This window comes from Ammodytes marinus (genome assembly GCF_949987685.1).
Source record: "Ammodytes marinus genome assembly, chromosome: 13".
Taxonomy (NCBI): Eukaryota; Metazoa; Chordata; class Actinopteri; order Uranoscopiformes; family Ammodytidae; genus Ammodytes; species Ammodytes marinus.
This window is the reverse complement of record NC_137217.1, coordinates 29,281,567-29,305,295: the sequence shown is the minus strand read 5'-3', so window position 1 is coordinate 29,305,295 and position 23,729 is coordinate 29,281,567. Positions and strand designations below refer to the sequence as shown.

The window sequence follows — 23,729 nt, the reverse complement described above, 5'->3', positions numbered from 1 at the left end:
GCTATTATGATATAATTAATGAGGTTTTTCTTCCCTCAGTCCAGTGTTAATTTCGTAGACTAAGACTATGACGAAAAATATTCGTCTACGAACCTTTTTCACGGACGTAAACTAAATAAAAACTAAATAAAAAGGCAGATGTGATGACGAAGACTGAGACTAATTTAACTGACACTATAGTCTACGAATAGGAACTAGACGAAACTGTATAGGGCGGGACGATTGGAGAAGAGATCCAATCAGAACTACTCTTTTTGTGGGACAAGTTGGGAAGAAATCCAATCAGTGCAAAGCAGCGAATTCAACCCTGTGTCGGTGAAAATCGACGGGAGACCGCGCAAGTGTGAGCGGGTGGAGTGAGCCGCTGTGCTGAAAAACTCTGCGGTATGATGGACAAAAATGATAGTCAGGGATATCCTGCCCGTTAACGATGTCTAGGGGAACGGCTAAGTTCCGCGATCTGTTTGTAGTAGGCTCTGTCTCGAGTTTGAATACACAGAGCGTGAAACTGCCACCTCCGTCCGTTAGTTTCTGTTTTTAAGTTACAATCAACTCCGACGCATGGACAGCGTTCAATTAAAACCTCTAATTGTATTATCAAAAAGGCTTTGATGCAAAAGAAGTCCGAACACACACAGCGGCAGCAGTGTTGCTTAAAGGAAGGCGCAGTTGCTCAAATGTATCAGCACCTCAACTGCGTGCTGCTGCTGCCCAGGGGCGGCCTTAACGATCTCGGGGCCCGTTTCAAGACCTAGTGTGGGGACCCCCACTTTTTTTAAATATTTTCTTTATTTTATTTTTTTTTATAAATAATGCTTGTGCATGCTCCCCGCAAAAAGAAAAAAAGATTGTGGAATCCAGTTGGTTCATAGACAGATCATGAGATAATGGACCCCCGGGCACAGGCTCTTAAAGCCCCCCCTCCCCCCTATCCAGTCAGGTACACTGATTTTATGTGAGATTTTTACTAATGAAATAGAATACATGTTTTGTATTACAACCATTAAATCTGTGTCTGTATTGCATATTCAAACCTTAATACCATTCAATGAAGAAAAACACTTAGTCGACGAAGTCCGCTGTAGATTTAGTCAAACTAAAATCTACTTATATTTAGTAGACTAGACTAGACTAAGACTAAAATATTTTAGATGACTAGAATAGGACTAAGACTAAATGGTGTGATATTCAAAAGACTAAGACTAAATCAGAATTTGCTGCCAAAATTAACACTGCCTCAGTCTTCCAGCTGTCCTGTTAATCCTGACCCTATCAGTCCTGGGTTAGACAGTGAGACCATAAAACACTCTCTAGGTCTTTAAGGCCAAGGGACAACATTTTTACGGAATTGACGGGGACAGCATAAACCGGCAGGGATTATGACTACATGGAGAGCAGTCGCCTAGCCGCCTCGACTTGTCGCAAAGACAATCAGTGTGGTGCTCTTTAGTTTTATATTTAAATCTTTATTTGTGAGTAGATACATAATGGAATCTAAACGGTTAGTGTTATTGTTTATTGTAATGTTAAATATTGTTTTAATAAAGAAGAATATGTTGACTATATGTTACTGTGTATCGAATTGGGGATTGAGAATCTTGGAATTTTTTAATCTTATTGGTATTACATTTCTGCAATGGTGACATCCTTATTAGGATATTGAGTGCACATAAGTTTCAATGACGTGAGAATAGCAAAGTTGCAGTTAAGGATATACTGGGGGAAATATATGGATGCTGAACAGAAAAGGAGAAAGCAGGAAGGTATGGGAGGAGAAATAACTCACACAGGAGCTATAAATACAGCCGCTATAGGCCCCTCGGTCGCTGCATAAACCCACAATAAGACGTCCCTGACATCGTTAGCATTCAGCTAGCGTAGCATTACAGCCCGGCTCCCCCGCTGAGTCTATTGTAAAACCAATAAGAGGGAAGGTATCATGGGATTGTGCCTGGGAGAAATATATGGGACATTATCTTGCAGTGGAAGCAGAGGGGGCTGTGTGTGTGTGTGTGTGTGTGTGTGTGTGTGTGTGTGTGTAGTTAAGTGTGGTTTTGTGTTTATGTGTGGTTGTGGGAGAAGGGTGTGTCTGTGCATGTGTGTGAGTGTATGTGTGCGCGTGTGTGTGTGTGCGGTTGTGTGAGTGTGTGTGTGTGTGTGTGTGTGTGCGGTCTTCAGTGTGTGTGTGTGTAGGGAGGATACGGATACAGATAGACTCCCATTAACTATTCAACCGTGGGGTCAAAACAGTTACGGATCCTCTGCAGATAGCGCAGGGATTTTTCTCATTTTTGCCAAATCCCAGGATTCATCCCTGTAGCTTTTCTGCTGCTACAGTAGGAAGGGATTTACAATGTTATCCGAGAGAGGGGCTTGCTGGTTGTAAACAATAGGAAAAAGCAGTTTATAGTGTGAGTTTGTCGACCAATAACATTGCAGCGGTCTGACTGACTCAGCCAAAATGCTCCAATAAGCTTTATGTATTTCAAGATGATGCTTTAATTGGGAGCGTGTCCATGTTCACATAGCCCTGTGTTCCCACAATTCTAAGTAATCCAACTATATGATAGTCAAGAGTACGTCTGTCTATGTGTGAGTGTGTGTGTTTGTTAACCCTGACCCCCTAACCCTCTAACCCTAACCCTGTGTCACCCTAACCCTAACCCACTCCTATTCTGACCTCTCCCTGTCTCCCTACCCTAACCCATAACCGCCCAGCTGTGATGCCTGAACCTAATCACCAATTTCAGGAACATAGGGTTGTGGGACCATAGGAATGACCACTTTTAATCAATGTACCACCACGTGAGGCCTTTTCCTGTGTATATATGCGATTATATAAAAATTATATCAACCGCTCAATTTTGTTTGCTAGAGCTGAGTTGGTCAGACTGTGCATGGTTTATTTCAGTGTCCCTGATTCTCACCGGAGATCGGATCATTGCACTGTTAGGCTGGCTGGCTGGGCCTGATAACACCTTCAACCAGATAACAAGCAAGGACACACACACACACACACACACACACACACACACACACACACACACACACACACACAAGAGTGAGAAAGACACCACCTGTACATGTGGTAGAGGAAGCGGAAAACAGGACTTTGTCCATTTGTGCATCTTTGTGTGTGTGTGTGTGTGTGTGTGTGTGTGTGTGTGTGTGTGTGTGTGTGTGTGTGTGTGTGTGTGTGTGTGTGTGTGTGTGTGTGTGTGTGTGTGTTTCATCCCCATCAAACAATGGGAGGTTTAGGATAGGTGTTAGCGTTCGAAAAATGACATGAACGGACACCTTTAGAAGAAGCAGCACCTCTCTCTTAGTGGGAAGGAAGGAAGGAAGGAGAGCAGGCAGGGTGTAATAATGTCTGAGTAAAAAAAAAATGGAATCATGTCTACTTTGATGGAAAGCAACAACCAGCAGCATCTGTGTGTGTGTGTGTGTGTGTGTGTGTGTGTGTGTGTGTGTGTGTGTGTGTGTGTGTGTGTGTGTGTGTGTGTCTGTGTGTGGAGTTGTGGGGCTGGCACCATCAGCACATTGTTATCTCCCTCTGTTCCCCTGGCAAAGAGAAGCCACCTCCCATAGACAGAGTGAGTGTGTGGCACAGACAGTCACACACTGTAATGGAACCAGAGGCCATTAAAGAGAGACAGCAGCACCTGGCTAATAGGACTATGGCAAGGCAGAGAGAGGGAGAGGAGGGTGGGGGGGGGGGGGGGGGGGTTATGCCCAAAGCCACACAAGAAAATGGACCAAAGAGCTGCTCATTACTGCTCACAGAAGGCTTTACAGGTTAGCTGTCGGGACACCTTTGGTTCCCCCGACTGTGGGGAGAAAAAATGGTGTCTGGAAATATATAGGCCTATAAGTATGTTCTTAATTAAGACCCCTCTACATGATAGGTTGGGAGGCCTATTAACCTCCGCAGGTCAGGATTAGAATATGCAGAAAAAAAATTGTCAAGGAGATATTTTTTTTTCATTGTTCCAGGACAAAAAGGGTCTATTTTATAAGGAGGAATAATATCTTTTGAAATCAGGCTCTGTATATTGTGCAACAGCATGACAGATAGAAAAGGCCACAAACGTCATAATACAACAGAATGCCTGAAATATCTTGCATGTGTGGACTTACTAAAAGGCCACAGTCACACATTTCTTTCATTTTTCAAGCTCATTTCCACCAGCATGATACATTGGGTAAACCAGTGTTAAATCAAAGGGTGTTGTAACAGTGCCCCCTAGTGGAAATAGTGGGTCAATTATTTGGCATTCAACTTGAACGTTGCAGGTGCTCTGTATGTGTGTCACACCTCACTTAGACACAGGGAAGCAGCCCACACTGGTTGACAGCTACTTAATTAAACTGCAGCTCTTGCTTTAATCGTTTACGCCTCGTTTTATGGTGACAGAGTATTATTATCCAAATGTACAAAGTTGTGTCTTAAAAGTCAAAACAGACATTATGCGATGAGTCATAATAACACTAATGTTTGTCACATTTCAACCTTGATCAGTAGTAGATACAGACAGCTGTTACAGTAGGCCTAAATTATTATTTTTTTTATATATAATTGATACATTCAGCTTCACTTAGCTCACAAAGCAAGGAACAATACGAAATCTTTCCAAACCGTCAATCTCACCCACAATGCCTGTCGGTTTGACGTGCACCTGACTGTAATTATGCAAATTTAAAGTCATTAAAAGCCAAGAAGAAACCCAGTTAGCCTAATGAGTTGCTGCAAAAAATAATAGGAATAATGACTCTTAAATTGTTCGCTTTCTGGTTTACATAACAAATGAACATAATTGTCTATTTTTGAAAGGGTTTATTGTATGAAGTATTAACTACCACCCACTGACTTAGTCCCCATACAAATACCTTACAAATTAGACCCAGTGTGTGTCTAATATAGACAGTATAGGTAGTCCAAAAAACATTGTCTTTGCAACCTGCCACCAACATGCCTTGGTGATTCTATTTTGGCCCTGGGTCACCTATTGATGTGACATCTCAAGTGTTGCACATGTCAGTTGCAGGTGGCGGACTCTCGGTGGGGAGAAATGCTTTGGCGCTAGTTGGCACAGTTGGAGCCTAGATTTACGTTACCACTGAAGGACTGCAGGTAAGGGGCTACTCTTTTTAACTTACCATTCGTTTTTTTAACCTTTTTGATTGATTTGATTTGAAAATAAACTATATTACTTGAGTTGTTAATATGTTGGCTATAGTTGGCTGAAGATCACGTTTGTTTTTCTCTTTTTTTATGGCGTATACAGCAGTCTAAGTGTATAAGACAACATGCTCCTCGTAATGTATTGCCCCTAGTGGGATTAAGAACGTCGTTTGAATTGAATTGAGTTGAATTAGTTTTTGTTTGTATTAATTTAGGATTTTCAATATATTGAAAAAAAATAACAAAGACAATATTGTATGCAATTGTCTGTTGTTTTAGTTATTTATATGTTGCCTATATGATGCTGAAAATGTGCTTGTATTGTTTCAACTTGTTCAATAAATTGACAGAAATATATAAAATAATATATTTATATATAATAATAAAGATATGACACTGCATTCCTTTAATGTATGAAGGTAGAAAGAATAGCACGCGCCTTTACAATTTCTTTTGACGCTGAATTACATTTTTACACACAAGCATAACATTTTTATTTTATTTTATAAGATTAGAAGACAATGCCAAGGGGTCTGCCCTCTAATTAAATAATGGATTTTAAGAATTGTTTCTCATAAGCGATATTTCAAATTGCTGACCCTAAAATAGATAACTCAGACTTGTTATTTCTAGGGGTGCTCATGGTGTAGTGGTTTGAGGTTTCTTTGTTGTCTTCATGTTGTTCCCCTCTCTGCCCCATTTCACTACCGTCTCTCCACACTATCAAATCAATATTGAAAATGCCAAATAAAACAGCATAAAAAGGGCGTCTTCCCTACATGTCTTTCCTACAGCTAAGCAGTTCACTACGGTCTCATACTGGAGGTTTCTCCACTAAAGATGTACGGCCTGTACTTGGAAGCAGTGAACGATTACATCAATGAATCCTACGGAGAGGATGTGTGGCGGCTCATCGAGAACCGAGCCGAAATACCACACCTTAAGTTCGTCAGGCATCAGATGTACAAGTAGGTGGTTGATGATACTTACTGTCTGATGTGAATCCTGTGTCAGCATTATACTGTGGGGATTGCAGAAATATGTACAATGTCTTGGTTTTTAGTGATTGGTATGGGCAACAAAACTACTTTTTGACAATACGCTCAAAATGAAGTGCAGGAGTTTTTTGTCACCTGAAGAAATGCAAAAACTTGAAACAAACAAACTCGCTGTCCAATCGAAGACAGACAGACAGATAGACAGATAGATAGATAGATAGATAGATAGATAGATAGATAGATAGATAGATAGATAGATAGATAGATAGATAGATAGATAGATAGATAGATAGATAGATAGACAGACAGACAGACAGACAGACAGACAGACAGACAGACAGACAGACAGACAGACAGACAGACAGACAGACAGACAGATAGACAGATAGACAGATAGACAGATAGACAGATAGATAGATAGATAGATAGATTTTTATAAATGTTGTTTCAGTGGGCAATAACAAAAGCTTTTAGTATGCATTTGAACTGCTGACCCGTGTGTTGACGACGGTAACTATGACACTGAGTGCAATAAACAGCAGCTTTACAGCGAGGCACAATCTAACAGAGTGGACTGGTGCAATTATGATACATTATAAAACCTGTATGTGGTGTTGTGCTCAGTCCTGCATTGGATGCTGACTAAATTCAATTATGAAACGTTTTGATAGATAGATAGATAGATAGATAGATAGATAGATAGATAGATAGATAGATAGATAGATAGATAGATAGATAGATAGATAGATAGATAGATAGATAGATAGATAGATAGATAGATAGATAGATAGATAGATAGATAGATAGATAGATGAATTCATAACTGCCCTCCTTTGTTTACAGTGACAATCTTATCTTGCGGTTGGCGAAGGCAGCGGGTGAAGTTCTGGGAAAGACTCATGATGAGCTGATGTACGCCTTCGGGGTTTATATGGTCAAGAGGATCGGTAACTACGGATACGAGCGGATCTTAAAGGTGATATAGTCTCTCACACACACACACACATTCTGCTGTACATCCAGATTTTTTTCTTAGCAGTAGAATCAACAACTGAAACATTTCTTGGGCTCTTCTTGGGATTTTTTTGAGCTCCTGCGCCAGTGTCAGGGGGGGGGGGGGGGGGGGGGGGGAACAACAGTTTGTGAACACTGCCATACTGAGAAATACAGAGAGAGTTTTGTGGAGATGATAGGCTTAATCAACTTTGTGTCAACTCATTTGGCGATGGTTTGTATGTAACTGACATTCATTCATAGTAAAAAAGTTACGCACTACAGCTTTAAGAGCAATGCAGCACTGTGTAAGTGTGAGTTAGCAGCAGTCTGTGATGCTAAATAACTTCATAACGAGAACATATTCATAATAAACAAACCACAGATCTTGTTTCCAGTTATATATCATTATCGTCCATCTCTTTTAGGTGTTGGGACGAAACGTGCGCGACTTCATCAACGAGCTGGACAACCTGCACGAGTACTTCCGCTTCTCCTTCCCCAAGGTTCAGCCTCCCAGCTTCTGTGTGGAGGAAGAGTGTGAGACCAGCCTCACGCTGCACTACCGCAGCACACGCAAGGGCTTCACACAGTTTGTTAAAGGTATAACGAGAAGCACAGCAGGGGGAAACACTAGGGGGTAACACAGTTTACCTGTCCCAGTTGTACACTGTGCTACCCCCCCAGTGTTTGCTAATGACCACTCCATTTCCAGGAGCATTTTTTGACTGTATTTGATAGGCTCCTCCTTGTACTTGCCTGCAGAAAAAGCAATAAAAAAATATAAAATAAAATAAAAAGGTGATGGTGAAATACTGGTAAACAGTTTACCATAGAGGGACAGGAAACGGGGGTTTGAACCCCAGACCTGCAGTCTACATGTTCACCTATGTTCAGAAGCTAAAACCAAATGTGGGGATGTACCTCGTTTACTTCAAATCACACACTTTACATTACATGACCACAGACAGCTGTTTCTAAACATGCCGTAGTGTCTTTGATGGCACAGAACTAAATGAATGAATTCAAAATGAATCTCTTGTCATCAAAAGTTGACCTCGACACATACATAACTATTGTGTGTATTTGACTCCTGCAGGGCAGCTGTCTCAAGTGGGACGGCAATTCTACAACACAGATATCGAAGTGGAAATCCTGTCCAAAGAAGAAACCGAGAAAATGACGTATGTGGTACGTACTCAGGCTGCCGTAACCTTGACCCCTTGTCAGTTCTATCAGCATGGAAATAATTCCATCCGCTTCAATGGTATTCTCAGACATCAAGTGTTTATTGGATTGAGATAAGGGTGTATTGGGATCGGACTCAATTTACTGCAGAAAAAAATTAAAATAAAAAGGGCGACCTAACCAATTTAAAAAGCTGATTATTCCTCTTCACAGCAGACCACGGGTTAGAATCCAGCCCGCGTCGTTCTCTGCATGTCATGTCGCCTCTCTGCTGCCCCATTTCACCTCTGTCTCTCCAAACTGTCTAATAAAATTAAAAAAAGAGAACTATTCTTTTAACATTTGCAATTTCAAAAGGTCTCATTAACTTCTCCCTTTGCCCATTCAGATTTATAAGATGAATTTTGACAACGCGGCCTTCAAACACCGCATGCCTCAGCAGAAGACGGCGCCCAGCTACGAGAAGCTGCCCATGAAGCGCGGGATCTTTTTCGACATGTTCCCCTTCAGCGTCATCTTCCGCCGCGACATGACCATGTATCGCATCGGGGACGGACTGAAGGAAGTCTTCTCCGACCTCCAGGGCAAGAAGGTCGACAAGGAATTCACTCTCATCAGACCCATGCTCGAGTTCAGCTGGGACAACGTGAGTGTGAAATGCCCTAGTAAAAAAAAGTCTTGTTATTATTGTTAATATTAAAAAGCTATAGTGCGTAACTTCTGGGTTATCAAAGAACAATGTCGGTGAATATAAAACAAGCTTTCGGTAATTGTGCATGGATTTTATACCTTCTGCTGTACGTGGACCTGGTTTTTTCTTAGCAGTAGAATCGACAACTGAAACATTTCTTGGGCACTTCTTGGGATTTTTCTTGAGCTCCTGCGCCAGTGTCGGGGGGGGGGGGGGGGGAGACACACCAGTTTGTAAACGCTGCCATACTGAGAAATACAGGGAGAGTTCTGTGGAGCTGACAGGCTTTAATCAACTTTGTGTCAACTCGTTTGGACGTAACTAACTTGAATGTAACTTACATCTATTTATATGGAAAAAAAAGTTACACACTATAGCTTTAAATTGATAATGTGACTTGATAAAGCATAATATGTGTGCATTCCCTCATCAGATCTACACACATTTGAACAATGTGTTTGAGCTGCTGTCCGTGGCCGTGGTGGAAAGCAAACAGAAGGAAAAAAACATCCCCAAACTGAACAAGGAAGACCTGGAAGAGAAGGAGAGAGAGGAGAGAGAGAAGGAGAAAGAAAAGAGGGAGAGAGAGAGGGAAGAAGAGAGAGAGAAAGGTACCAGTCTTTTCATTTCATTTCACAATGCATAATGTATGAATGAAAGGAGGGTTCATTTCAAATGGTACGGCATCACAGAGTGTCCATCAAGTCCCTCATTATTGGCTAGGCTTAGTGCATTCGGACAGAGCGGTAAAATATTTATAATCCATGTGGAAGTCATTATAAAACTGATTGTCGGGCCAAACCAGAATCGTTGATTTCACAACACAAAAATACATCCTCAAGACACAACACTATATTCAAAAACATTTATTAAATAGATTTAATAACAACAGTGGTTGTTTTTTAGGTGAATCTCTGACGTTTACAATCTACAGTTGTTGAGCCACATTTTGTGTTGCCTTACAATTTTACCTGACTAATTTAAAATTTAATTTTACAAGATCTAATATGTAAGCAATAGCACATGAGGGGGCATGCTGTCGCTCTATATCAGTGCTGCTGTGATTCGGTCGTAGGTACGAAAAAAAAAATATGTTTATAGCAAAAGGTTCCTTATTTTTAAATGTATATCATTTTGAATATCATGTGGCATTATAACTGCATTATAACCTGAGTGAAACCTTGTAAAATGTCCGCCAGACTAACATGTTAAAGACCTACTTCACCGGTGGGAATATGAAGGCGTATTGAACTCTGAGATCCTATTTAGTATAAATGTGCAAAAAAAAATTAAATTGGTTCATCCTAGCCTGAGAAAAAGCAGAAAGAGTGTTTTATGGTCTCACTGTCTAACCCTACATTTTTCTTACTGTGACATCACAGTAAGAAAAATGTAGGGTTAGGATTAACAGGACAGCTGGGCCAAGGGAAGACTGAGGGAAGAAAAACCTCATTCATTATATTGTAATAGTGATTTTATAATGATAGAACGCCGGTTCCGTATGGGTGAAGTATTCCTTTAAGATGTATTTTAAAGTCACTTTTAAGTCGGACTTCATAGATTTTCTCTTACGTCATGTCAACATACTGACTGTTTCTCCATCAGACACCATCTCAGTGGATGAGATGAAAGGCTCAGACCAGAAGTACAACAGCTCCCTTAACCAATACAACAACTCAACCAACTCTGGAGGGGAAGACATCGAGTTACTGGCATTCCAGACGGTCACCGGTAACTACATTGTGCTCTCTAACTTATGGAAAAAACAGTATTTTGTTGGTTTTGGTCGTTTGAAAAAAAAATTACACTACTTGAAATTTGTTGTCAAAATCACTTTTTGTCAGAATCAGTGAAAATCTCCTCACGATCCGCTACGTGTCTGTACTGTCTGTGCATGGGGAAAAAAAGGTGTTAGTACACAGCCTAGGCTCTGTAAATATTGACATACCAGTTTACAGAGACTAGGCTGTGTATTAACATAAGTTTTATTTTTAGCACACACACACAGTACGGACAGGTAGCGAATCGTGAGGAGATATTCACTGATTTTGACATAAAAGTGATTTTGACAACAAGCATTCTCCAGATTCACTGACTGCACATGTTATTACCCCCAGTACTGTCCCATTGTGATTGTTCTTATAGGAAAGTGTAGTGAGACGATCTTTGAGGACATGCGGGAACCTCCAAAGAAACCTCTCCATCTGAAGGGCCAGATGAAGTATGTCCCTCAATGGGACTCTCTCATCTTCCTCGGGACGCCCATGTAAGACCCAAAGCCTACTATTGATTGAGTATTTTCTTATGTGTTTTTCTTTTGGTTTCTTATTTGTAATAAATGTGGATTATTTTATTATAATTTAACCTGTACAGCACTTTGGGGCAGTACCCGCTGTTTGTAAATGTGCTTTATAAATAAATTTGACCTTGATTGATTGATTGATTGATTGATTGATTGATTGATTGATTGATTGATTGCCTGGTGGGACTGTTTGTTTTTTAAGTAAAAAAAAAAAAAACTTTATTTAACCAGGGGAAAAACCTATTGAGATTAAAAATAAAAATAAATTAAAAGGTGACCTAGCCAAGACAGTCAGCAGCACAATGAACCACAGTTACAGACAAACACAGAGACAAAATAAATAGCACAAAAATTTAATTGACATTTAAATGATTAATTTCGGGTTCAGAGGTTCAGATTTTTATTCCGATTGTAGAATTGTTTGTCCTTCGTCATTGCTTTCATATTTGTGTGATGCCATATCAGTGTTATGCCGCCATGTTTATTCAATAGGTAATTCTTTCACCTACATTTTATTTTCATTTTCCACTGGAATCTTATCTAATTTTTGACGATTTGATTTATGCTAATTTATCGAATACATCTTTATTGAATTTCTTGCTTTTTAAATTTGATGTATCTTAATGTCTTGTCCTTATTCTTCCAGTATAGAGACAGTGGAGGACATGATAAAGATGGGTGTGTACGTGAACGATTTGAACCTGCACGACTCCAGCAGAGAGCTGATTTTGGCCGGGACACAACAATCGGCTGAGCTACAGTTGGCGCTCGATCAAGTGAGGAAATAAAACACAGATTTGTTTAGTCTCCATGGATGTATTAACAAAGCAGGCTTGAGTTTAACTGTGGTACTATATCAATTGTTCAAATTCACAGAACAAGGGGCCATTTTTAGGGTTGTTCATATTAGCGGGGGGGGGGCTTTAAAAAAATTGGTAATTTGTCGTTTTCTTTTCAAGTTTATGATAAAGTTGATAAGTAAGGGTCACTGGGACAATTTTGGTTTCAGTGTCAAGAAACCAAACCCAAAAAAGAATTGGTCCGGTTTCTTAACAGTCAAACCAACATTGTTCTATGGACCCTTACCTTCTATTTGGACGTGAAAATGAAACTTCCCCCATCAACTTGAAATGACTAAGGGTCCAATTAAACCACTATAGTGCCTTATTATGAAATATAACTGTTAGAAAACTTCTGCAAACTATTCAAATCAGCCAGACCAGGTTAGGCCAGGTGAGAGAAATGCCCCTCTATTGATTTCACACATTTAAATAAAGTCAGTCCAACAGAGGAGATGTTGATTAAGAGGATTACAAAAGGCCAAGAGGGATTGTTGAGCTTTCAAGAAAGGTGAGATTGTCCCTGCGTTCCAAATCGCATACTCTTTCTTTTTACTTTTCTAGTACATACTGCAGCTGATCATAAAAAGTATGTAGTTTGCATTCAGAAGGCATTCAATTGAAACATACTTTTACTCATTTATTTTATCGTAAGATCGCGCCTTGAACTTGCCTCTTTCATATACTTATATCCATCACATCGATGGTTGTTTTCACTCGGAGGCTCAGTCGATGTGACTTTACTTCTGCTGCAGTGGATTGTGGGTCAGAATCGTCAAAAAAGCTGCTGGTTTCCACACTAAAAATCCCGACCAGATATAGTAGGGCATCTGGGTATTTTTGTGCATGCTGCATCTGACCACATGTATTGGGACATCCTAAAAAAAAAATTCTACCATACTAAATAGCAGGGACGTATGGGTATTTGGAACGCAGCCTGTAACTGTATACTCTTGTGTCCCATTTTCTGAACCTCTATTAGGAGCAACAAAAATATAGTCAACTCCAAGAAGTCATCAAGAAACTGGAGGAAGAGAAAAGGAGAGGGGATTCTCTGCTGTACGCCATGATCCCTAAAGCTGTGGCCGACCGCCTGCGAAAGGGCATCACTGCCCTGGAGACATGCCAGGTACTAGACAGGTTGGGGCGACTGCGGCTCAGGTGGTAGAGCGGGTCGGCCAATGATCGAAGGGTTGGCGGTTCGATCCCTGCCCCTGCCACTTTTGTCATGGTTGTTGTGTCCTTGGGCAAGACACTTCACCCACCTTGCCTCATGTGAATGCCGATAGTTAGCCTGCTATCGGTGTATGAACGGTAACGTGTAAATGGGAATAGGTTTCCTTTGCAAAAGAGTCTCCGGTCTCAATGGGATTTACCTGTAGACAGTGTGCCAGTTAAAGGTCAAAAAAGTCAAGGTCAAAGTATACTTTACTATTCCAGAGTTGGGAGATGTGTATGGTCAAAGTGCAGCACATTGAAGACACTTACAGCTCCGGAAAAAAATTAAGAGACCATTCTGGATTTTTCTTGAATCTTCATCTCTACATAACTTATTGAAATTGCTCTTTAATGACAAAAAACTTATTGGAATTTGGTAGAAATGTTGTCAGTGGTTTATATTATAAAACCAAAATGTTCATTTTACTCAAACAAATGCCTATACATAGTAAAACTAGAGACACTGAACATTTGTAGTGGTTTCTTAACTTGTTAACATACACCCGTTTACAGAGCTTAGGCTGTGTATTAACACCAAATTTTGTTTTCCACCCCCCACACACGGCACAGATCATGAAGAGATACGCACTGATTTTAACAGCAAGCATTCTCCAGAATCACTGACTCTACCCTTAACCAGGATATTATTCCAAAACCGTAAAAATATCAGAGCATTAGGTTTTGAAAAAGGTCTAACAACTGAATCGAGGTCATATATTTGTGCTTTTTGTGCTATATTTCTGCTATCCTGGTAATATGTTACTGACCCCGGTGTACTGAAAGGAAGCGCATGTATTGCTTTTCAATTACTTTTTGTTCCGTCAAAACCACTCCACATGAAGGTCAGCACTCAGCCACGCTACAGTGACCTTAAGCTTTGCAGAGAAATCCACTTGAAATGGAACTGCCATTTATTTTTTCTCACATTTTCTCACAAGCAGAATAACAAGTTTGAGACTAGAATAGGTATCTGGCTTTAAATCGCATCAGTCGTAAAGCAAGGACAAGATTGGGGACATTCTAGCAACTGGTTTACCATATTGTGATATTTTATTTATTTATGTATGTATCTATAAAATGAAATACATGCAGCAAATGCCATGTTGGAAGTGAGGATGCATTTTTTTCAACATGGTCCAAAGATGACAGACATATAGCGATAAATATAAGCGTGTTGTCATTCACCACTATACGTATGAAAGGTGCACGGCAGACCGAAAAGTAGTTTAATTCTAGTTAAATGTGCAAAATAAACAGATCAAAGATAAACGTTGTTAAGAAACATATGTACGGAAAAACAGAGACACAAAAGTAAGCTGTTTATGGCAATTGGAGGTGGATACAATCACCTGGTGAAAATACAGATTGTTGTGCAAATGTTTGGCGGAAAAAACATCAGCAAATGATGACTTATTTATGACTCAAGGAATCTGTGTGAGACTGTGTGTGTGTGTGTGTGTGTGTGTGTGTGTGTGTGTGTGTGTGTGTGTGTGTGTGTGACTGAGTGACCTTGAGCTACACTCACAAGCATATCTTTCTGGTTAAGGGCGGTGAGACCTGGTGAGAATACTGACATTTTGCCCACAGTACAACATTACCATAACTCTGTTTGTTTGTATCACAGGTCTTCCCAGATGTGACCATTCTTAGAGAGAGAGAGAGAGAGAGAGAGAGAGAGAGAGAGAGAGATAGATAGATAGAGATATAGAGAGAGATATATAGAGCGATAGAGAGAGAGAGAGAGAGAGAAATTACCATAACTCTGTTTGTTTGTATCGCAGGTCTTCCCAGATGTGACCATTCTGAGAAAGAGAGAGAGAGAGATATAGAGAGATAGAGAGAGATATATAGAGCGATAGAGAGAGAGAGAGAGAGAGAGAGAAATTACCATAACTCTGTTTGTTTGTTTGTATCGCAGGTCTTCCCAGATGTGACCATTCTGTTCAGCGACGTGGTGAAATTCAACGAGATCTGCATCCACATCACGCCCATGCAGGTGGTGGACATGCTGAACGAAATCTACATCGTCTTCGACACACTCAGCGAAAAGCACAATGTCTACAAGGTCAGTCAGAGAGCAGCGAGAGGCCTGAAGTCTTTCTCTATATACGATTCAGTTGCTTTCAAGTGAATCGCTGGCTTGCAAAATACACAGTGTTTAAAAAGTTGTTGTTGTCTTTACATTTTTGCCCCAACTAATGTCAAATTAGCTTTGGCTTCCTCCCACTCCTTTTCGGACACAGACGATACATTTTTTTTTTTAGAAATATTGTTTATGACACTTTATAATCCTTGTTGTTTCGCGTTAGGTGTATTTGTATGATGTGAGATACTAGCTGTGGTAAAGGGGTAGGAATAAACAAGTGTCATACTTCTTCCTACTACTTTTCAGGCATCAATCAATTGAATATATGTAATTTTCTTTCATTACACTTTCTTTTTTGTCAAATAATTTCGTTTAATAACATCGTTTTTTGTTTATTGCATTTTTGTGCTTTTCAAGTTTGTTTTTGTATTTTTGATAAGTTTGATTTTCATTTGATAAGTCTGAAATAAATTCAAAAATTCAAATACAATGAAAGCATTCTCCCTCTCTGTGCAGGTGGAGACCATCCGTGACGCCTACATGGTGGTGGCTGGCGTTCCCAACAAAACGACCTTCCACGCGCACCACATCTGTGACATGGCCCAGGACATGCTGAGCTCCATCGACCACCTCAAAGACCCCTCCACTGGGGACAACATCCAGATCAGAGTCGGTGAGCGCTAACACCTGTGCTGGAGCTTTAGGGTCTAAGCTCTGATAAAACACCCAGATTATAGTAGCTTTTTCTGGGGGTAGGAGGTTTCATGTTACTGGGTCCAAAGGAGATGTCCCTGGATGGGCAAGAGGTCAGTCACCCTTCACTGCTCCAGAACTGCTATAGGGATTTGAGGAGGTTTTTGATCCTCGTACTTCAGATATTTCCAGGCTGGGCTTTTCTTACACCCTGCCACCTTAAAGTGACAACACTAAAAATATATATGATCTCGGGGACTTCGGGGCACAAAAGAAAGATGTATCTTCAACCACGGGGGGGGGGGGGGGGGGGGACACAGGTAGCAGATCAAAAACACGGAAACTGAAATTCTGTCAATAAGTTTTTCAACCAAAAAGAAAATGTTCAAAAAGAATCGCCCTGATGAAGATGAATGAGTTGAAAACATGTAGTCGATGGTAGAAATACATAGCTGCTAACGTTTGCCACTAATGTCACTATAACTACAAGCTAATCAAAGATGGTTCTATCATGGCAACTATCTTGTAATGGTAAAAATTGTTTTTACTCATTTGCTTTCAAATGTTTTATTTCTATTCATACGCTTTTCTAATGTGTATTATGTATTTTAATATTGCCCCTGTAAATCACTTTGAATGGCCTTGTGTCTGATTGTGCTACATAGATAAACGTGCCTTGCCTTGCCTAAACAAACTCCAGAAAAGTACCAGGTAGACAAGAATAGAGTAGCGTAAAGTAGAGTATAATATATAGTATAATAGTATAATTGAATAGAACAGAATAGAATAGAGCCGGTACCATGTAATGGAAAAGCGCCAGAGCAGATATCTGATCTCTGTAAACTTCTAATTCTGATCAAAGTCATGCATTAAGCTAAGAGGTCGCCCCTTAGACAGGTCGCCAAAATTGATGCTAAACATTTAAAAAAAAATATTGCTTTCATGAACACTTTCTTTATCTACTTTCAGAAGACAATTTTTTTTTGTAAAGTAGGGGAGAACGGGGTAAGTAGGCACACTTTTTACTCTAGTGAGAATTGCTCATCACCAAAACATCTGTCAATAGCCATTCCTACATTAAATTGAAGCTTAAGGTGTTGGCTAGAAATGTGTGTCTCTCTTTTTTTCCAACTTATTGTAATGAAGAAGTAATTTACCATCAAAGACACTCTGACACATTGTGACAACCAACCCCATCAAGGGGTCGGTTGTCACACACTATGGGGTTGTTTGTCACAATGTTATATTAATGGGAAAAATCTTAAAAAGAAGGCAAGGAGGCAGAACCAAATTTGAATGTTTAATTGCATTGTCAAGTTGACAAATAGGCCTACATAACTTACTGTAGCCTTGGCAGCTGGTCTAGTTTGGGATGCACGGGGTTGTTTTGATTTTGTTGCCCTTTTTTCTTTTGCTTGCTAGCTGCCTTTTCCTGCTCTATTCTTTCCTTCTCTGGGGTGTCAGTGAGGATACAGCTTGACAATTTATTTCGTTATTGGGTTCCTTTTCTGGCTGCAGCCTTGAGATAACATGTGACAACCAACCCCCCAAAAAATTTGACGACCAACCCCAACTTGAATTTCTTGCTAGCATCAAGGCCATTTAACCATCTGACAACTAATTAGCTTGCTAACCACAATCTAAACTATAGTTTACCCTTCACACTTTCTGAGGGTAACAAGTGTTTTGTTATAAACCTATTGTGTAAAAGCCTAGAAGAAAAATACTGAGAAGCAAAATATTTTGAATTTGACATGAAAAACACAAAACATCCTCTCACCTGAAATGCAGCTGTCTTCCTCCAAGGAAGTCTATGTATGTGACCTCTGATCCCAATTCTGGACCTTTTTTATATCAACATTTCAGAGCTAGCGCGCTCTGGTGGCGAGATATAACGAATGTGACATCCAACCCATGTGACAAATTACCCCGTTCTCCCCTATCTGTTGAGGTGTTAGTATAAATCAACAAACCTACAACGTATTATGACAACAACTTTGTCATTTAGGAGTCTGGGTAAATTTGGACTAACGAGGTGAAACTAAATAAGCACCGTGATTGTAAATCAGTTTTTGTCTGTAAATACATTTTAGAAAAAGCTGCGATAAAAACATGGATTCAGGCTGTGTATGTATAAATGATCTCAAGCTTGGTTCTACAATGTCTAATCTTGATGTATTCTGTGCTTTGTAAAGCACTTTGAATGGCCTTGTGTGTGAATTGTGCTATATAAATACACTTGCCTTGCCTTGCCTTGCCTATAAACTGTTATTCTCTGTCAGGTGTGCACTCGGGGATGGTGGTGGCTGGCGTAGTGGGTCTGAAGATGCCTCGCTACTGTCTGTTTGGTGACACGGTGAACACAGCCTCGAGGATGGAGAGCAACGGGGTGGTGAGTGTACACACACACACACACACACACACACACACACACACACACACACTAACATATTTAACAAACCGTCGCACAGCCACAAATGTGCTAAATAACCCGTGGCAGTAGAATAAATTACTGTAATAATATCGTTGATGATTTTTTTTTTCCCCCGCCTCAGTCAATTCCTATATTAGTACAGAAAACCATTTCCTTTCTCTAATGACGCCATAGAGCAAAATGCTTTTGAGTTAATGCAACAGGCTAATCACTCCATTTGCTTTCCATTACTGTTACAGTAATGAAAGCAAATGCCAATGTTTTGTGGGAAATCTGCTCGATGATGAAAAGAAAATGTAAAACGTTGGGAATTAACAGAAGAAAACCTTGAATGAACTCTCATGTTGGAGGCCAGTATGGTAGATGTCTTCAATTTTCGTTTATGATTTAAAGGGGGAGTCAGTGATTCTAGAGAACGCTTGTTTTCATTCATGAGTGAATATCTCATCACATTCCTCCACATGTCCATACTGTGTGCACACTGAAAAAAAGGTCTTAATACACATCATAAACTCTGCAAACATACTTAAACAAAGGGGGCCTACCTTTGCTAGCAAAATGCCCCTTTACACCAGATTTGTTTTCAGCATACACACAGTAGACTATACGTAGAGCAAGCAGATTGTGAGGAGATATTCACATATATTTTTTAAAGTGATTTTGACAAGAACTGTTCTCCAGAATCACTGACTATACCTTTACGGATTCAGTACCGATTAAACTTGTATGCAAATATTCAGCTTTACAAGTAGTTTTGTGTGTGTGTGTGTGTGTGTGTGTGTGTGTGTGTGTGTGTGTGTGTGTGTGTGTGTGTGTGTCTGTGTGTCTGTGTGTCTGTGTGAGCAGGGCATGCAGATACACATCAGTCAGACCACCAAAGACCACCTGGAACATGAGCCGTATATCATTGAGGAGAGGGGCAAAATCTTTGTAAAGGTGAGTGGTTTAAAATGTTAAAATCGACAATACCTTCTGCTGATGTCTGTGATTTTCTTATGCAAATTATGGCTTTCCTTTTGTTATACTTTATTGCAGGAGCAACAATAGGTTATCTTACTATTATTGTTTACATTTACAGCAACCTGAGAACGACATGAGGTTTACTGTCTATCAGGTTTCGCCAGTGTAGCTGTAATACTCAAATCTCTTTGCAAGATGAGGTGTGATACAGAATTCTCTCTGATGCCTTCAGGTCATCATTAAAAATGCCCCTTACGAGAACAAGTTCTATATTCCTGCTATGAAACACAGACTTTTCATATGAAATGAATTATTTATTCTTATTTACAAGAAAGATAGATAGATAGATAGATAGATAGATAGATAGATAGATAGATAGATAGATAGATAGATAGATAGATAGATAGATAGATAGATAGATAGATAGATAGATAGATAGATAGATAGATAGATAGATAGATAGATAGATAGATAGATAGATAGATAGATAGATAGATAGATAGATAGATAGATAGATAGATAGATAGATAGATAGATAGATAGATAGATAGATAGATAGATAGATAGATAGATAGATATGCCCCTTTGGAGATAAATAAACGTGTCTGAATCTGAATCAAATAATAAGAAAAATGGGAAAAACCTGCCTTTGCTTGGAGACTTGCTGACGAAAAATAATTATTAAAAAAATATTCTATCATATAAACATCGATTGATAAATGTTTAGATCAAATGTTCTTCTCAACATGAGCATAGAAACAACAACAGCCTTTGTAATGTCCGTAACATCTCTCAGGGAAAAGGCTACATGAAGACCTACTGGCTGAAAGGAAAGAAAGATCTATCCTTCAAGACCCCGGCCGAGCTGCACTACAGCAGCGAGCAGAAAGATGACGAGGACAAGAGCTCTAATGGGTGAGTGTGACCACAGGAGATCCGACAGCTCAAAATAATCCCTTTCTCTCTGTGTACTGTGGACTCAGGACGCCCCCCCTGTTGATTCTGAGCTGTGCTTATTGCCCCCCGCCGCACCAGACAGAAAGCCTAAAAGAAAAGGCTCGTATAGGCGCTTTTGTTAGTTTTGAAGGAGTCATGCTGACCTTCAAAAAAACAACATTTTCCACTCTAATAGGGCAGAGCAACCCTTAGGTAAGTGAGCTGACAAAACAGGCAACTCAGTCAGCAAAGAAACACCCCCTAGGGATGGGACCAATTGGATGTAATATTGGCATCAGTTCCAATATGGCTGCAATCCACTTCTCAGAAATTGGACTGGTGCCATTGTTAGAAATATGGGGGGTGTAGAATACTTCACTATTAAGAACTATAGGCCACCTGGTACAGTGCTGCTACCTATTGGTGGAAAACAGAAATTCAGAACAACCGCCTATCCATGTACCAATCCAAATTCCATTATCCGTTTTCTTTTTAAATGTTATTATTTTAAGGGGGCGCCCTTAGCTCAGTTGGTAGGGCGTCCCCCCCATGGGCCTCGGCCCGCAGCGGACCCGGGTTCGATTCCAGCCCGCGGTCGTTCTCTGCATGTCACTCCCCTCTCTGCCCCATTTCAACTCTGTCTCTACACTATCAATAAAGCATAAAAATTACAAAAAAATATCTTAAAAAAAAAAATAGCTACATGATAGCTATGTAAATAATTGAGTAATTAAAAAGTTCTGTAAAAGTTGAAGGAGTTGAAGTTACAAAATGTATAGATTTAATGGAATACAGGAGAAATAACATCACTCCAAGAGGACAGACTTATTCGCTTGCTTGAGAGAAATATGACTGTAAGACCTACTAAGGACCTACATACAAGGCTAAGTGACTCGTCAAGTCATTTTTGACAGCATGTGAGAAGCTTTGGTCGGATATATTCCCTATTTCAGATCAGGAAACACTAGTATTATTGCACCTATCATCCTAAATGTAAAAAAAAAAAGGAGACCCGGGTTCGAATCCTGCCCGGGTCAGTTCTCTGCATGTCCTCTCCTCTTTGCCCCATTTCAACACTTGCCCCAATCTGTCTAATAAAGCAAAAATGCCCAAAAAATTCTCTTTAAAAAAAATTAAAAATAAACCCTGTCTCAGATGCAGAAACACTAGTGCTTTTCCAACTATCCTCCTTAATGTAAAAAAGAAGAAGTTTGAATTCCCACATCATTTAACCCTTAACACCATGTCACTGCACTAGTTCCACCAGCAGCGCCAATGCAAAGCGCATGGCCTCCAATCTGAACATCGCCAGCACTGAAGACCCGGCCGAGGGGAGCAAACCGAGCCCCACCAACCTGCCCCAGGACGCCCTCCCGCCACCAGAGGCCGCCAGTGAGCCTAAACCCGTCTCCACAGAGCCCCAGGACCGAGAGAAAGCCAAAAAGACTAAGAACAACGACAAGGGGGGTCCTAGGTTGGAAGTGCCCACTGCCCCACAGGCAAACGCAATGCTGGAGACGACTTCCACCGCGGACGGCTTGGAGAATCCAGTGGCTCCGATACTGAACAACAAGAGGCATAGCTTCAGGCAGCAGTATGCCAAGCTGCCCGCTAACCTGCCCATGCGCAGTTCCTCCTGCGAGATTCTGTGAGGACAGGGGTGGTAGTGTGAGATTACAAGATGACCAATATGTGACCAGGGGGGAGGGAGGGGGGGCTGAAAATATCATTGATAGATTTAATTGGGAGTAAGACCAAGCAGACTTTTCACCATTCAACATTTTAGTTTTTTGATGATCCGTATTTTAAAGCAATATGAATATCATATCATGCCAGGGGGAGGGGAGATATTTGTGACATATTTGTGAAATAGGAGATATATAACAACATAATCTCAAAACTAACATTAAACAAATCCCAATGAAGTCCACTTCTATTTAGTCTGGGCAACATTTAAGACAAAGCAAACTGTTCAACATATTCAACTAACGGTTCTTATGGTGACTAACAATCTGTACTTTAAAGCATTTTGAGTATCATGTCATTCAAAAGGGAGGCTATGGGTTTTTGTGACAAATAAAATAAGAATGATATAACAACTTTTACTAAATTTTAAACATTTCCCTTGTATAAAAGTGAAGTTAGTGCAACATTTTAGGCCCAAAGTATCTAATAATTCGGAGCTGTTGATGCCGTAAAACCAGCGGGTTGTTCCTTTCTTTAATTGATTTCAAGCACCAAAGGATTTGCCTTGTACAGAAATTCTGAAAGTACTTTCTTAAGCTCAGTAATAACACCCAGAGAAAGATAGTACAGGTTTCACAAACATGCCTTCCTTATGTCAACTGTTGTTTAAAAAAAAGGAAGTGAAATATCCTCTACACACAAACAGCCCACGCAGAGAGAAACAGAGAACATTAGAATTGTACTATGATAGCCATGGCAATGAATATATGAATGTATTTCCAATTTCCTGTATTATGTTGCAAGTCTGCAGTCCATTCATGGTGTCAATATCATTACTGTCGAAGGAATTATTATGTTACAAAGTATAATGACAACTCAGGATGTTTTTGAAAATTATATTAAGTCATTTTGTGATATCTTACACCGTTATTAACAAAGCCAGGAGCTTCCCGAGAAATAAAAAAACTAAGTATGTGGATGCTACATTAAATTCCATCATCAGAGGTTGTATTTTATTTTGTTTAAACTAGACGTATGTTAAGTTAGAAGCATTCAGTATTGCTGGACCATCACAACATGTGTTCTGGTTCTACTTTCTGTTCCCGTAACTGTCATTTGTTTCACTGTATGTCTGCTAGTGCTTATTTATATAAAAACTGTATGTACAGCCACTAAAACTGTCCTGATTTCATTTGTGTGTTATAAGGTCATGACACTTATCTACTGGTACCAAGTGGTTGGTGGTTTAAAAAAACATTGACCTGCCAAATAAGGTTAACAGCTGTAACCAAAATGCACCTGTATTTGGCTTGTGGCTGGTGTGAACCTCCATCCTCATTGGCAAATATTTAAAATGCATTATTTTACAGGGTCTTTAAAACTAACAATTTCACATGAATTTGATACTGATTGTTCCCTTTAAAGAATGCTTGTGTTGACAAAGTTTTCCCCTCTGCATGTCTGTTAATCAACCTTTGAACTATAGTAATTAGAAGATTGAATAGGTAGTACAAAAGCAATTC

General features: G+C 39.9%; 1 protein-coding gene across 1 annotated transcript; it reads left to right on the top strand.

The window, feature by feature from the left end:
• Positions 1-6,022: 6,022 nt before the first annotated feature.
• LOC307259258 (soluble guanylate cyclase 88E-like) lies at positions 6,023-22,172 on the top strand (the record flags this gene model as incomplete). The annotated part of the gene is made up of 16 exons (XM_080039027.1): positions 6,023-6,150; positions 7,024-7,156; positions 7,602-7,776; positions 8,273-8,364; positions 8,750-9,007; positions 9,486-9,663; positions 10,670-10,783; positions 11,198-11,318; positions 12,001-12,130; positions 13,176-13,322; positions 15,330-15,476; positions 16,014-16,170; positions 18,473-18,582; positions 19,471-19,560; positions 20,381-20,499; positions 21,779-22,172. 16 exons carry the CDS (start codon positions 6,023-6,025, stop codon positions 22,170-22,172), a joined length of 2,493 nt encoding a protein of 830 aa, XP_079895153.1.
• Positions 22,173-23,729: the final 1,557 nt, after the last annotated feature.